This window comes from Psammomys obesus, unplaced genomic scaffold (genome assembly GCF_907164565.1).
Source record: "Psammomys obesus unplaced genomic scaffold, mPsaObe1.curated_primary_1811, whole genome shotgun sequence".
Lineage (NCBI taxonomy): Eukaryota > Metazoa > Chordata > Mammalia > Rodentia > Muridae > Psammomys > Psammomys obesus.
In genome coordinates this window covers 9110939-9127881 of record NW_026590699.1, presented here as the reverse complement: position 1 = coordinate 9127881, position 16943 = coordinate 9110939, and the positions used below count along the sequence as shown (strand labels likewise).

General features: G+C 48.1%; 1 protein-coding gene across 1 annotated transcript in view; it reads right to left on the bottom strand.

Moving 5' to 3' along the window:
* The window catches only part of Nalf1 (NALCN channel auxiliary factor 1), a 451142-nt gene that overhangs the window by 24879 nt on the left and 409320 nt on the right, over positions 1-16943 (bottom strand). The window contains exon 2 of the mRNA XM_055608444.1: positions 2382-2553. Coding sequence (XP_055464419.1) covers positions 2382-2553 — 172 coding nt within the window. The remainder of the gene's footprint in view (positions 1-2381; positions 2554-16943) is intronic.

Genomic DNA, 16943 nt, shown 5'->3' with positions numbered 1-16943 from the left:
AACAAGTAGATTTTATAGAACCCCACACAACTAAGAATGCAAGCTGTGCATGAGCTTTTTCCATACAGAAGCAGCCGTGCCTGCCCTTTGTTCCCAGCGGCCTTCAAGACATCCAGAGAAAAGAACTCACACACGCAAGCAGCAGCCAGAGGTGTCAGAAGGTCAACATGCACAGAGCTTCCACTGAGCTTCCTGGTTACTGGAGGTTCCTGCTGACCAGCCCAGAAGAGGGCTGCATGCTGTGAGGGCAGCTACTGAAACTCAGGGGCCATCACAGATCAGATTCCCTTGAACAGAATTTTAGAGTTCAGGCTTTCATTTTTTATGGTCATTTATAGTAAGTTTTGTGCCAAAGTCAACATAAAGTAAAGCCTGTTTTTAGTGAGACACTATTTCCTTCCTTCCTTCCTTCCTTCCTTCCTTCCTTCCTTCCTTCCTTCCTTCCTTCCCTCCCCTTTCCTTCCTTTTCCTTCTTCATGTACTGGCTTCTTCCCTCTTTTCTTCTTCTCTCTTTTCCACCCTTCCTTCTCCATCTTTCTTCTCCCTAGTCTTTCCTCCTCCTCCCTAGTTTCTCGCCTTCCCCTTCTCCTTTCTCTTCTTCCTTCCTCTCCTCACCATCTTCATACTGCTCCCCCTCCTCTCCGTTCTTGCTGCCAACCCTGCACTTTCCCCTCATCTACATCCTCATAGAATGTCCAGTGTCCTGGGCTGGGAACATTGATTGTGGTTCACACACGCCAGGTGTGTGATGGGAGAATGCCTTTCTGCTGGCCAGGGCAGGCTCTCGGAGCCCTGACTGCCTCTGATCACTGTTACGCTGAGCAGTGGGTGGCCTGGAAAACATCACCGTCAGCGAGAATCTCAAGTTTTTACTTATTTTTTGATTTACTTTGTTTTTTACTTGTTTTCGTGTTTTGCCTGCACGTATGGCTGGGCAGCATATGCACACCAGCCTATGTCTGCAGAGGTCAGAGAGGGCACTGGATCCCGCACCGGCAGTTACAGGCAGTTACGGCCCACAGTGTGTGTGCTGGGAGCAGACCCCAGCCTCCGTGCTCTTGCCTTCTGGGCCATCCCTCCAGCCCCTTGTCCTTTTTATTGTATTTGTTTATTATTAAATTCGTTTTGTTTGTGGGCATGCAGGTACCGCAGCAGACATGCAGAGAGCGGAAGACAGCTTGGAGAAGCGGTTCTCCGTCCTCCCTCTGGGCCCCGGGGACCGAGCTCAGCCCGTCAGCGCTTGCAGCAGCATCTCCACTCACAATCCGCTTCTCTGGCCCTGACACTGTTTAGCGGAGCTTCTAAAAGCCTGATATACAAAGATAATTTTCTTGTTTCCTCAGACTCCTTTTTATGCTTAAAACTCAAAAGTTAAGCAGTCTATGGACCAAGTCACATGGTTTCTAAAGGGGTCTTCCCTCCTCTTCTAAGGGAATGGGAAGAGCCCAGCCCAGCACAGAGCCCTGAGAAGGGCCGCTGCTCTCAATGACAACCTGTTTCAGGACAGGAAGGCTCGAAGCTTTGACCCTGTATTTGTTTTTCTCTCTTCTTACTGAGCCGTCCTACCAGCCCTTGCTGTATTCTTTTTACAGTGTATTCATTATATTTCCCGAGTGAAGCCTCTCCCTCAGCTCCTCCCAGTCCCACCCTGCCTCCCTCTTCTCCTCTCATCCCCTTTCCCTCGTCCACTGAAAGGGGGAGTTCTCCTCCTCTGCCATCTGCCCATAGCTTATCATGTCTCATCAGGACTGCCTGGATCCTCTTCCTCTGTGGCCTGGCAAGGCCTCACGGCAGGGGAAGGTGATCAAAGAGCAGGCAACCAAGTTCATGACAAAGGCAGCCCCTGCTCTCCTTACTCAGGAACCCACATGGAGACCGAGCTGCCCATGGGCTACACGTGAGCAGGGAGCCTAGTGGTCTGTGTCTGCCTAAACTACACAACGCTTCTGGAGACGGGGACTGGCGTGGACACCCTGTCTGGTCTGAGTTCTTTGCCAAAAGAAGTAGATATCGTTACCATAAATTATAGCAACCACCTGCCCTGGGCTCTCATGCACCGATTTGCACAGGGGTGACTCGGGCAGATTTTTCCGTTTGTTCTCGTTACCACTGAAGGAAAGGTGACAAAACTCGTCGAAATATTCATGAAACACACAGGAGTAATTCACCGCTAACACAGTCCCCTGAAATTATCCTCATGGGACATTCACAGCGCAGACGTGTGGTTAGACAGCGACCCTTGTTTAAGTCAGTTATGTGTGTGTTGGAGGGGGGGGCTTTTCCGTGCTTCTAGGAGAGGCCACGTGAAAATGCCGTGGTGCAGCCTCAAGAAGGCAGGAACCCCGCGCTGGCGCTCAGAGGACGGCCCCCCCAGCCCGTACCTGTGCAGATGAAGCTGGAGAGCCCTCCATAGATGACTTCGTCATTGTCGGGCAATATGAAGGGGCACCTCGTCTGCACCTCCAAACAATATTGCTTGCAAGGGATTGTCTTTCTGCAGTTGAACTGCGCGACTTCAAAGTACTGGGAGCAGAGCCAGGCTTTGTAGACAATCTGAAAAGCAAAGAGAGCGGAGTCAGCGGCGTGGAGGGGGCGGGGGAGAGAACCGCACATGCTCGTCTCCTGCGAGGGGAGGGCTGGGCTGGGAGGGCGTGCTTGGGGTGGCACCCGGTGAGTGTGCCTCCAGCGTCCCGCGCTAAGAACGCAGCTCTGAGTGTCTGCAGCCAGAGCTACCGGTACTGGATGCGCAGAATGCAACAGGTATTTGGTTGGAAGGACTCTAGAGACACAGTGGGTGCGCGCAGACCCTGAAGTCCCCAGGATCCCGGGGTGTGCACAGCGAGCGCAGCAGCCCGCCGGCGGCGCGCCGACTGTGCGGACGCCCGCTGCTTCCCGGCCTTCCCACCGCGCCAACCTCGCCCGGACGGTAGGTGGCGCTACCTCCCCAGCGAGGACGCCCGCCAGGGTGCAGACGCACGTGGCCGGCGCCGGCCTGCTTTCCCCGCCGCTCGCAGCAACGTGTGCTTGCATCCGTGACTCCCACGGTCTGCACGAAAGCCACGCGGAAAGCGAGGCGCTCGGCGCACACCTCCGTTCGGTCGGAAGGACGGACTCTTCCCCAGGGTCCCGGAGGCAACCTTTCCACCCAGCGCGGCCTGCGGTTGCTGAGTGTGTCCCGGATTTACTGACGCGGCCTTATCGAGCTCCCTCTGTGCGTGGCTACCGGAGTCACCTTTTCCCCTAACACGAAATGAACCAAGTCTAAGCTTAAATGAAACAGATCAGCGAAGTGCTGTTTCTTTCCAGGTCTTTCGCACCATGGACTGTCGTTTCTAGAGGAAACTAGTACTATTTAAGTAACTCTTCATCCTTAGACTCTATCTTGAAAAATGGCATTAAATATACGCGAATGCACCGTCAACGGGATAAGATGGCAAGTATTTAGCACATTTACACATATTCTAAGCAAGTTACAGGGTTTTTTTTTTTTTTTCCCCCATTTCTGACTCAGAATATGTCCACTGGTCACATTTTGATCAAGAATAATAAGTATGTAAATAAATGGAAAACTTCAGAATTTGAAGCCCAAATCTAGATTTCCCAACTTTTATTCTTAGTGGCTATTCTGTGCTTTATGAGAACATGTTTTCAAACATGTGTGAAGCCCCAGCAGGGTTCTCAGACAACTGTCAACAGCCTGACTCAGCCCCGCTTGCGGCTGGTTGTTTGAGGATTACCCCATAGTTTGCTGTTAGTTTCATGAAAATTAAGTTATACTCTTTGAAGAAAGGGTCTCTATAGGAGGCAAAAAAAAAAAAAAAAAAAAAAAAAAAAAAAAAAAAAAAAAAAAAAAACCCAAAGCCTAATGTGGAATTCACGCATAATTATAGACGGCCAAAGTAACTTTCACTGTGGTCATCTTTGCCCTTGTCACTGTGTGCCTGTTTGCATGGGGGCTGAATGGATCTGAACACAACCACAGCCAAGGGGTTGCTGAGAAGCCATGAACTTGAGATGGGAAGCCTCCGTCCCCCATGGGTTCCCAAGGCAGCAGCTGCCAGGAGGACCAGCTCATGCCATAGAACGAAGGGCAGAGCATCAGTGAGGGAGAAGGGAAGTGGTGCCTAAGCTGCCCCATGAGGTAAAGCACGGGCTGTCGACGCCCTTTGGCCATTGTGACAAGTGTGATGTGTACGACAGGGGCTCCAGCATTCAAGGGGTGGGCGGAGCCGTGTCTCACAGTGCTGCCTTCAAGTGCCTTTGCTCGGTGCTGGAAGCAGGCGGGCTCGTCTGGATACTCAGGCTAACAGTAAGACAGCACTTGTGGAAGGGCTCTGCATGATTAAGGACCATCTCTGCACATGCTAGAAGTTTCAGCTATGCCCGTGGGCACCACGTCCACCCTGCCCCCAACCCTGCCCAACTGGCTGTTAGCTATTTGTTACTTAATTCTTTAGAGTGCCAGGCTGGCCTTGAAATCAATCCCTATGTAGTCAGGCAGGATGCTCCTGTCCCCAGCTCTCTGGGCTTACCAGTGTGAGACACCATCCCCAGTTATGCAGTGCTAGGCGTGGAACGAGGGGCCCCGTGCAGGCTGGGCAGGCACCTGGGCTACAACCTTGGGCAGTTCTCAAGCTCTGTCAGATCCAGATGTTTGAGTTATGACCTTATGTCGTTCTCCACCACAGACAAGGTCCTGATGCGCTTTGAGGCATCCTTTCCCTTGGCCTTCCCCAGGGGAGGCACAGGCCCATTGCAGATATCTGCTTTTGCTTAAGGAAGTGGGCGAGTGACCAGTGCAGTTTTTCTCCTTATGGGGTAGGAGGCTGCAGACAGAAGAGGGCAGTGGACGCTAGTGAGCGGGCACATCTGCAGACACATGAGCGGGCACATCTGCAGACACAGGAGCTAGAACATCTGCAGACACATGAGCTAGAACATCTGCAGACACATGAGCTAGAACATCTGCAGCTGGGCCCCTGTCCTTCAGCTTGTGACGGACCGCATGCTTGGAGATGCCACCAAAAGCTCCCAATTGAGAAACACCTTTCCGTTCCCAGGCATCTGCTGGAAATCGGCAGAGAACGCGCTTTAAGGGAAGTCTGGGAATAGCCGGTCAGTGCACACTCACCAGGATGGACCCTGGAGCTCAGTCAACCTGGCTTATCGCTGCAGAGAGCAGAGGCCGAGAGGATGCCCCAGTGGTGCAAGGAGAGGGCCCTCCCGAAAGTCAGTCTCTGACTTCCACAGGACGCTTGTGGCACATTTGGTGGGGAGTGCACACACACACACACACACACACACACACACACACAAGAGCACAGGCCGGAAACCCCAGCGCTAGGGAGTGGAGACAGGCTGCTCCCTGGCGGAGGGCTAGCCAGACAGCCTAGCCTATCAGCAAGCTCCGGGGTCGGTGAGGAAGACACCAGGAGACACCTCCGTCCTCCAGTGTACAGGCACACGCACGCACAGACACATGCACTCACGCATGCTCACACACAGGCGCACGCATGTGCTCCTAACATGGCGTGTGGCTGGCTGATTCCTGAACTAAAAGTCAGACTCCCTGCTTCCTGCTGTTGCTGAGCCATGGCTTTGGATCCTCGATTCTGACGGACTAGCCTTGTCCTTCAGTGCTTCCTGTGGTGCCCGGAGATAGCCCTCATTCCCATGCCTGCTGATCTAATTCAGTCCGGGCCCAAGGGCAAGATGGCTCCCGGGCCAGTTCACATGGAGCCAGGGTCGGTCTCAGAAGCTCTGGGTACCCTCCACCACGCTGTCACTCTGGGCATGACAAAGCTGGGGTCACCAACATGTGACTACAGGGAAGGCACAAAACAAATCACCCAGCTGTGCTCATGGGAGTGGCAAGGACGCCCACGATGGGGTGATGTGTGGGGTTAGGGGTCAAAGACACCCGGGAGGTGCGTCCCTCTCTCTCCGGCGCACTCAGGAGGAAAGAGACTGTAGGCCACGCTCATCACCCCTCCCTGCCGAGTGTCACTGTGCACAGTGCTCTGCCGGTCCTGGTCATCGTTTCCGCTCCTCCTCTCCTGTGTTGGCCCCTCCACAGGCTGCCTGCCCCTCCGCTGTCACACCCTGCCACAGAGCTCACACGTTTCTCACCAGCCCGGGCTCAAGGACAGCTAAATAACGTCCCGAAAGAGCAGCATCCTGGCTGAGACCCGCTCTGCCCAGCCCTTCTCAGCCCCTACTCACCTGTCCTTGTTAATAGTACACACACACACACACACACACACACACACACACACACACCACACATGCACACACCACACACACACACACACACACACACACACACACCACACACACCACACATACACACCACACACACACACACACACACACACACACACACACACACACACAAGCTTCCTGGATGATCAAGAACTGGGCAGAGCACTTTGCAGGGTCTGTCTGTCTGTGCCTCTTGCTGGTTCCCCAATGTAAGCTTCTGTACAGCTCAACAGTCCACTGTCATGGATCAGTGTTCTTACACTGATGGAGTCCACAGATGTCCTTCTGCTCTTCTCCTCCCACCCCCCATCTGTCTCACACACTGATCTGCCCAAAACCTTTGCCTCACCCCTCTTCAACACCCCAGGTCTACAGAGTCCAAGATGGATACCAGCCTGTTTCCTTCAGTGGATTTTCATGCCCTCTCACCCCTCCTTCCACACTTTAGCACACTGCAAGCCTTCCTTTCTCACCCCATGACTCTCCTGCCCATGAATTTCCAGTTTCTGCAGGCACTACCTTGCTTTTGAGTTCTCTTGCCCTCACACACCCAGCGACCCCGAGGGAACTCCTCCTCCAGGCTGCTGTGGAGAAGTCTCCACAGGGCTGAGTGATGTCACCACATCAGCCAGGCTCCGAGGGAGGAGCAGGGTCCAGCAGGGACCCGGAGCCTCACCCTGTGGAGCCCTGGGCCATACCTCCCTCCACCTTCAGGAGATCAGCATTCTGTGGGCTCACAGACAGCACTCGGCTGCTCTGTGACACAGGGAGTCCTGGGAGAGGGGAGCACAGCAGAGACAAGATCGACGGGGAGAGGGGGCATGAGGAGGGCAGCCTGCACAAGATGGGGAATCAAGGCTCGTACCCATCCCTCACCCCCATCACTGCTGGGGCTTTCTGGGAGCCGCCCAGAAAAATGCTCGCCTTACACACTTCCAAGTGTGTAAGCCAAGTGTGGAGGAGTCACAGTTTGGAACAATGACTAGGAGGCTCCCATTCCACACAGCGAAACACGTCACAGTCTATGCCACTGTCAGGTCTGTGCTAGCGCCTATTACTCCATGACAGGCGTTTGGAAGTCTAGGAAGCCCTCTTCCACGCTTGCATTGGTGGTGTAGGCCTGTTACCCTTGGTACACCAGAAGCCGAGGCAGGGCAGTCAGAGCCATAGGTTCAGACCCGCCTGTGCTCTCTAGGAAGTTCAAGGCCAATCTGGGCAACTTCATGGGATTCTGTGTCAAAAATGAAATAAACAAAGTTCTTACGTAGCAGGCATGAGGCCCTGTTACCGGAAAGAGAAAAGGTCGAGAAAAAGGAGAAAGGTGCCTCCTCCGGGCTGAACTTTGGATATGGAAATGTGTTGTGCACATCTGGGGTAGCTCAGCAGCATCCTTCTGCAAGGCACACAGGTACTCCTCCCCACACGGTGGAGCCTCGCGGTGTTCGGGAGTCTATTGACACAGGCTTCCAACCCCATGAATTGCCGACATGAATAATGCTAGCGCTAATGAGGAAGGAGCCAGAAATGTACCTAGAATTGTCTATTACCCAAATTAACAACCACCTCCAATTAAGAAGTACATTTCTCTGCCTCTGATTCCCTAGTGCTTGCATGCTCTCTCCCCCTTAGCCTGCCTGCTTTTCTTCACATGCAGAGTAATTCAGCTATTAAGTCACATAGTTTTAGAATGGATTGTATATGTTTTCAGCAGAATTTACTGAGCAGTTTCAGTAGTGTTCTACACATTTAATTATTTTAGAATATTTTCCTTATATAAATACAAATTAGTAAGACACACGTAAGACACATGAGTGTGTTCACTGTAAGACATGACAGTTCCTAATGTCCTTTCAGGAACAGCTCACTGTTCCTGAAAGCATGAGTGAATGAATGAATGAGGGAATGAATGGATGAGTAGAAGGAAGTGGTGCTCCTGCTGGCGAATGCAGCTTACACGGCCCGCACCAGGCCTTCTTGTTGGAGTCGGGAGACTCGGTCTGCTCGGCCAGACGTAGACAGGCCTGCGTTTTCATTGAGAGGCAGAGGGGCTGCATGTCCCCTGCAGTCCTGCCTTTCAAGGCAAGCACGCCTGCTAAGCAGCACGATTCCAGATGGAGCGTGAGGGCTGCCTCAGCCAGTGACCACACTTGTCCACAGCACTGTCTGGTTCCCGCAGGTATGACTCAGCAGTTTCTAGAACCATCCAAATCATAGGTACATAACTGCAAGTACACATATTTAGCTTCCATGCTGGGTTCAATAAAATACAGTTCATAACTCATCCGGCGTGTCTCTTGGGGGAACAGGAAAAAGGGGTACCATCCCTGTGTTTCTTCATAAAAGAAGAAAATGTAGGTTTTCAATGCCACTGTCTAAGAAATCAGGGGGAAAATCAAACAGGTGTTTTAGGTAAAATGGAAATTAATTTATGTAAATTAAGACGAATTATTAAGTTGAAAGATAGGACTTTTGAATTCTCTAAAATACATCTGAAATTGGGTTTCAACTGGTTATTTCTTGTTCTCCATTCCTCCTTTTCAATCTTATCTCTGGGAAATCAATAAGACACAGGCAACTCCTGTTCTCCAAGAGCACAGTGTCAGAGAAAGGTAAGGATGGTATTTTTCACATAGTTAATTTAGAAATAGACCCCCTCTGGCCTTTGACCCTTGCTGTAAGCACACTGAGAAACAGCTACTGGAAGGCAGGCGAGTTTTCAGAAAAAATGGATCGCTCTCATTTGCTCTCTTCTGTCTTAGCAAGAACGAGGCATCCATCAGATATGTATTTCAACAACAAAAACAACAAAGTATGTTGTTGAAGAACCATTATCACTCCCACAGCATAGCTACTGATGGTTCTAACCGAAGGAATCCGAGATAGTCACACAGTTCTAACGGAAGGGTTCCGAGATAGTCACACAGTTCTAACGGAAGGGTCCCGAGATAGTCACACAGTTCTAACGGAAGGGTCCCGAGATAGTCACACAGTTCTAACGGAAGGGTCCCGAGATAGTCACACAGTTCTAGCGGAAGGGTTCCGAGATAGTCACACAGTTCTAGCGGAAGGGTTCCGAGATAGTCACACAGTTCTAGCGGAAGAGTCCTGAGATAGTCACACAGTTCTAGCGGAAGGGTTCCGAGATGAGATAGTGACTAACAGCGTTCCTAGCAACATGCAGTGTGGAGCTTCAGAGACAGATCTGAGCTTCCTCAGAGCTGAAATTCACATATTCAGGAGGACAAGGCTATATCCAGTCTCATTCTCGGAGTAAATCCCCACCACAAGCACACCAGACACAGAAATATGCCTCCGTTCAATGCAGAGAGGACTTCCACAGCTTGTACAACTTACATCAGAAAATCTGGACACTTAACTCTAAGAATCATCTGTTTAGGAAATGAATATTCATATTCATGATAAAATAGCTCACTGCACAGATGAAGAACACTCTCAGTTTTGTCTGTCAGATGTGTGTTCATAGCCCAAGTGGCTTCAAACTGACCCAAAACCTGACAAATGTGTATGCAATGTGTTAAAATTTAAAACCAGCAATTTGCCTCTACATTATGTTTTGTTTTGCAGTCAGAGTTTTTTGAAATAAGCACGTTAATACATTTTATTCAATTGCAAACAATATCAAGATATAGAGAAACTGTAAATCAGGAGTGAGGAAGGGTCTGTGGCTCAGTGCAGACAGTGTCAAGATTTGCTTTAAAAGTACAATTCTGAAATAAAAATGGGCTGAAAAGGAGAGAAAACACGAGCAAGTAGAGCTTGTCCTCGTGTAAACGAAGTAACATCCATAACAAAGGAGGCAGCTCTGCTCATGATTCTTAGAGGACAGGATAAAGCAAACATCAATTTCTTATTGAAAGAAGCAGATTCGGGCAACATATCAACTTAAAATTGATCAAGTGATGGGAGAAACAAGAACAAAACTGAAATATTTATTATTTTAAGATAGGGCCCCTTTATGAGCCAGGCTAGCCTTGAGCTCTCAATCTAACCCCCCAGACCTGTAAGGACTAAAATTACAGGTGTGTGCCAACTCCTGGCTTTGGAATAGATTTTAAAGTACCCATTCTAAAGTCTAAATAAAAAATGAGCTTATCATTTAATCTCATTACTGGAGATACTGTGATCACACTCTGAAAATCCACCTTTTCCTTGAATTCTGATTGTAGCCCACGCTGAGACTGGCATATTTTCACTCTCTCGCTCTTCCTCTGCCTCCTCCACCCCCTCTGCGGTCTCCCTCTCTCCACATTTGGCCGGATTCTATTTCCAATGTCTTCCTACAAAGCACCTTCTGCCTGTTTTCCTCGCCCAGGAATTGAAACAACAAACAAACAAAACCCTCTGCTCGACACATGTATGAACATTTCTAATTCTCTGTCTAGGGTGAAGTGTGACCTTCCTCAAGTGTGTTCTGTTGAGTCATTGAGCTGTCACTCAGTTTAGCTAGTGTCTACCTGGAGTTTCAGCTCACACCCTGCCTAAGCATCCGAGAACATCAGACTGCACACTCACAGGAAGGAAGCTGCAGCAGAGAGGCCGACGGAGAGAATGTGTGTGTGCTATCATAATGGAAAGGAATTTGGACAGGTGAAATAAGGGGGAGGGAATGAGGGAGCGGGATACAGCTGGGACACAGAGTTAACAAACTATAACTAAAAAGAAAAATTAAAATTAAAAAAAAAGAAATAAAGTCCTGCTCCATTCTTGTGACTTTAAGAACCTTGTGTTGGGCACAACACTAACATTTAAAATCAGCATGAGGCAAAAACAAAATCTTTTGTATTTTCCAGTGTAAGTGAAATAATTGCTCAACACCTACCACGTGAAACCACAGGAAGCTGAGAATCCAGACTTTAACTCCCTTGGCCAGACTTACAGCCCAAAGATGTCTGTCGCTCCTGAACCCCGCAGTTGTAAACTGTGCCTTTCTATGTATCACAGGACAGCACGTGTCTCACGCGGGCATACGTGATGTGCCCTGTGACTGGGCATTCTGTGACGTGCTATTTCTGTTTTACTGTGGCAAAGAGATGAAGAGTACAGGAGGGGCATCTCAATAACGTCAGCAAAGCACAGGCCATCCTTTGGGGTGCTGTGTGGCCACTGCTCACACGCCTGCCCTGGTTGGAGCTCAGATCCCTCCTGCCTCCTCCGTTCCACAGAGCGTAGACACTGGTATTTTCCGCTAGACTGCAGCGCACATGTAATATTTTCTCAGTATTTCCCCCTCACTGGGGTCATCTCAGTTATACAAGTGCCAACGCCCTCAGGTCCTGTGGCGGCTGCGGTCCTGCTCCCTCACAGAGCCCTGTGCTTTGACTGTCTCAACTCCTCCTTGATAATGAAAATGCGGAGCCACATTTCACCTTGCCAGTTATTTATTTACTTATTTTCATAATACTCCCACACAGCCTTCCTTGTCTAGCCTTGGGCCTTGATCTACATCTATCTGTGAAGGGGTCTGAATGCTGCAAGCTGCCAGTGTTTAAAGAACGAACAATGTGTGCGGGTCCTGAGAAACCCGCTCGGAAAACTCATGCTTGTAGAAATGATTGTAAAGCAACAAACTAATGATCACTTGTGAATTCAGATCATCTGATCAAATGCTCTGATAAGTTCATCAACTTTGACTTTACCAGGGGTTTTTCTGAAGCATGTAGGACTGGCAATTTTCTTGTCTTGATACACAATAAAGTAGGCACTTTTAAAAGCAGTCAGTGTTTGCCTCAGTGCATGCTAGCTTTTCTACCCTAAGACTGACAGTAAAATGGAAAGGAATACAGCTCCATCAAGGCAGGGAGCCCCAGCATTTATTCCTCGGCACATTGCAGGAGTGTGTGTATTTGTGTTATCTGAGATTCTTTTGGCAATACCAAACTCACAACGTTTTTGTGTGGAAAACATAACCATCCACATGTCAGCAGACACGAGTTACCATCAAGTTTAACAAGGTTTTGGTGATGATAGGTGTTGGCAAAGCCCCATGTGTCAAAGCACAAGCTCTTCTTTGTGGTACTTCACAGTATAGCTAATGGATTCGGTATTCTTGGTTGACTTATTCATCTCAGCAACATTTACTGAGTATACACCATGTGAGGAACTTAAGCCAGACACGTTGGCCAGCAGACTGGCACCTCTATTGACTAGTGCTGAAGAGAAGCATATACATATATACATATATGAGGGAGGAAAGAAAGCCCTGTCACTCAGCTTCCCGCTCACCCTCGGAAGCTCCGTGCACAACAGTGCTGCTTGCCTACAGACCGTGGAGAGTCCTCTCCTGCCTCAGCAATCTCTGGCACGCCAAGAACATTCCCTCAGTCGTTTGAGGATGTTTACTTGGACCAACATCAACTGCTGAAGTGGGTTGAGGGGGCTGGCGACTCCAGGTTGGTGCTGCTACTGCTTGCACGCCCGGCGTGCCTTATCCCATTCCAGATGTTGAGGACACCCCTGAAAACTGACCATCTTCTGTGACCCAAACAACCAGTTTCATAGAAAAGCCGTATTTCTGGATTGCTTTGTAGAATTTCCTATCATTGTTTTGCCTTAGGCTTCTGGTAGAATATTATCTGAACCAGGGAGGGCTCAGGGAAAATACAAGCTGTGCTTTAGCCACATAACCAAGAATTTTGAAATTATAACAGGCCTAAATGAGCCTGTTTATTTTGGGTTTCATTTAAAACATTTAAATGACGGAATACCTCATATGTTGATGTAAAATAAACACAATCATGATGACTGGGGGCCCATGCTGCTGGAGAGAGGGGCTCTGGGGAGGGCACTGACTCCTGAGCACTGAGGAGTTTTCTTCATGTCAGTCTGTGATGGGGAGAGCATTCTGGAACCTTTCTCACACCGGGGGGTGTACAGCACCTGCAGTATAATTGGGTACTCAAAGTCCGGGTATACTGTAAAGTGCTTTATAGAACTGTTATTGTGCATCGAGGGGACGCTGTTGGCTCAGCTGCTCACCTTTTCATAGGAGAGTTCAAGAGTTCGAGCGAGTGGGTGAGGAATGCAGAGAAAAGCTTGTTTACTGAGAGAAAGCCGCAGGCAGTGCCCAGGGTCCATCTACAGTCTCACCCCTGGTGTTAAATCAATTCCCCTCTCCACACCCTGGCTCAGAGCAGGGGCCATTAAGAAGCCGGCTAAGTGCTTAATTGGGTTCTGAAGGTGGTTTCTCCATTAACATTAATTAAGGTCTCTGGGCACAAGAAAGCGCATCTGCCAGGTGGGGTTTCTGGGTTCACATGTCTGGGCACAAGAAAGCGCATCTGCCAGGTGGGTTCTGGGTCCACATGTCTGGCCATCGCTATCTCTACAAAGTCGCGGGTTTGGTTTTGTTTTTTTATTTTTGCCTAGATGCCAAAGGACGCTTCCATCGCCTGCAAGAATCAAGGGTAAAGGAACTCCTTGTACCCAAATGGAAGGAAGACTTGGCAAGCAGCAGGAAAGCAGTGCTTTCTCATCTGTGTTTGCCCTTGAGAAGGGAGCGGTAGGGATTGTAGAGAGACAATGTTTGGCTGCTGCCAAGGGCTGCACTTACCTCTTGTGGGTACTGCTTTTCTGTTCTCATAGATGGGCATTTTTGAGTTAACACTGTTAGGAAGACTATATTAATCTCAAATGCTATTCCTGATAGTCATATGATTCAATGTAATAAATTAAATTTTTTCATTTAAAATTGAAAATGAAAATGTAATCTCCATAAAAAATTTGGGCATTCTTTCTTTTCTTGTCATTTCTTCACTCCCTCAAACTCTAAAAGCAACTCCGTGTGCACAGGAGCAACACGCATTGCAGAAGGCCACCAATTTTACCTCAGACAACTTGATGGAGCGAAGCGTGCTCTTCTATGTGTGAGTACACCACACATACTGACATATTTCCCCATGTATGTCTTTATTCTTTTTTTTTTTTTTACTTTCAAGATACGTAAAGCAGAAAAATTATGTAGAAAAATCACAAAATTCAAGATGGTATTTATTGCTTGCCTAGTGAGAGCTGAAAGGAATACAAAGAAGATATGACTAAGCTTGGAGAGTACAGAAGAAAGAGACAGAGGAGGATGGGAAAGATATTTAGTAGGCAGATAGATGACAGATAGATAGATGATAGATAGATAGATAGATAGATAGATAGATAGATAGATAGATAGACAGACAGAGATAACAGAGAAGTAAATCTTTGCATGCTTTGATGCTGACACTGGAAGTACAGCCACAACTGTGGAGACCCAGGTCCAAGGCCTTTCAGTGAAGCTTAAACAGCATTGATTTTGACAAGGAAATTCACAGTGTAACACCTATAAACAATCTGACTAATAAGGAGAAGGGGAGGAAGAACATGTGATCTGAAATTGTCTCTATGACACGATACATGTATCTTTCAGTAAAAAGTTACACATTCTTCAGCTGTTCACATACTTTCTGGCATCTCCAATTTCTATTTATTTTGTTATTAAAAAGTTACATGGAAAACACATAACAAAGTAAAGCATCCAGGTTGTGGCACTGTTAATAGGTCATGTGAACGATGTTTTCTCTCCTGCTCCCCCAAGCAGGACCCCCTATGCTATTATGAATAAGAGAAAATTTGAAGTTGCATTATTATCAGACTAGGACAAATAAAACATGCCTTAACATGGAAAATGTCCTCAGACAAAGCCACGTTCCGTGTTCTTTTGTTCCTGCTTCTTGTCTCTGAGCCCACCAGCTGTAGTACCGGAAGCATGAGCTCTCTGTTTGACAGGGAACCTCACCATCTTTCTGGGATCTTGAGTAACAGAGGCGATCGGTATATTTGAAACTAAGAACTAAAAAGCATGAGGCCCTAGGACAAAACCTGAGCGGTCCAGATGGCCTTCAGGAACTGTCAGATTCTACTGTGGGGGGGACTGAGCAGGTGTGCCCCCCAGCAGCAGGCATCCGTGTTTAATCTTATGAAAGCACCCTGAGATCTCTAAGTACTTCTACCTCTTCGTTTTCTAATAGCCAAGATGGCTGGATGTCAAGGAAAGGCGTTATAACTGTTAGGAAAGTTAAACAAACTGAGGAAGTCCAAGTTTAAACTCTTATAAAGAAAGTCTGGGGAGAATAGAGACCTGACCTGTGCAGCAGCCCTGCAAATCACAGCAATTTCCTCCTTTGTCGTCACTGTGAAATAAGCATTGGGAAACAAAGCCAAGGTGATGAAGGGCATGGCTGATTGTTTTGCCATGGGACCTGGCATGGTTAGGGCACTCAGGCCAGGCAGCTCAACTCCAGGGCAGATGGAGCTAATCAGCATGGCCTCCTGGTAATGGAAGGCCTGTTTCTGGGAGCAGAGGGCCCACTCACCAGAACCTTCTCACAGGATGCAGGAAGCACTAGAGATCCCAAATATGGAGATGGGAAAGTAAAACATGATCCCAAAGGATTTTCATTCTTCTAGGCTAGTTCACCCAGAACAACCTTGTTCCCTCACAACTCTTCACCTCAAACCCTTTAGTAGGCAGGCAGGGGGTCTCACAGCAACACTGAAGCACCAAGGCTCTCCTCAGTCCACTGCCCCTCCATGCCTTCCACGCTGCTTCTGCCTTTATTTCTTGTTCTATGCACTCAGGAATTGACACAAGGCAACTAAAATAGTTAAGATGACAGGGGTTTCCTTTAATTCTGATTTTTGAACAAGTACCAATGTACAAGCAGTTCTATTTCCTGGATTATAAGTTCTCTATCATAAAAACGGCACAAACCAACAAGAGTTTGGGAACCCAGAACCAGGAGAAGGTAGAACATGCCTCAAGAAACAGTCCAACAGTCCAGGACTCCAATAGTTCAGGCCTTCCGTCACCAGTACACAGCAAGGAAGAGTAAGTCAGAAGAACAAATACTTGTGATTTTCTCCATGGGGCATCATAAGCCAACCCTTTTAGTAAAAAGTATGTAGGTGTCACATTCCACAGGGTGGGCCCACAGGCGACCAGTCTTTTAATCTCTACAAAATCTTGAGTCAAGCACTCTTTGGGTGCTAAAATAGAACGCTGATGTGGGAACACCCTCGCAGAGCATTACTGCTGGGAGTCGAGGGAAGGAGGACACGAAGGTATGTAAGCGATTTGCTTACTGAGTTCCAACACTTTATTTCTGTCTGACTGTGCTGCATGTTACATAAGCAGAGCTTAGGCAGGAAGAACAGAGGCAGGATCGATAGCCGCTAAATGGAATTCAGTGCTGGCACAGCTAGGTTTACCCCCCAAGGCCAAGGAGCAAGGGGGTGGAAGTAAAAAGCAGGCAGAGGGCTCATTACTCCCTCCTTTAATTACCAAATAACCAAATCAGCAATAATTTGATCACTTTGCATTAAAAAAAACATATGCTAGTATTAAAATAGAACTACAGAATCAGACTTAATTTTAGAAACTATTTTTTCTATCATATTTTCTACCTAATATAAACCCCACATCCTTTGAATATTTTCTTGGGTCTAGAAATTGACATTTAAGAATGGACACAATTCTCAAAGAAAGGAAATTCAGGAGACAGACATTTTAAAATACAGCACTGAGCCAAGTGTTCATAATTAAGAGTATAATGTAAACCTGTAAAATTCATGCATAAAATTTAACTAGTTTATATCACTGTTAAAGTTATTCATTTTCAGGTAGAGTGGAAAAG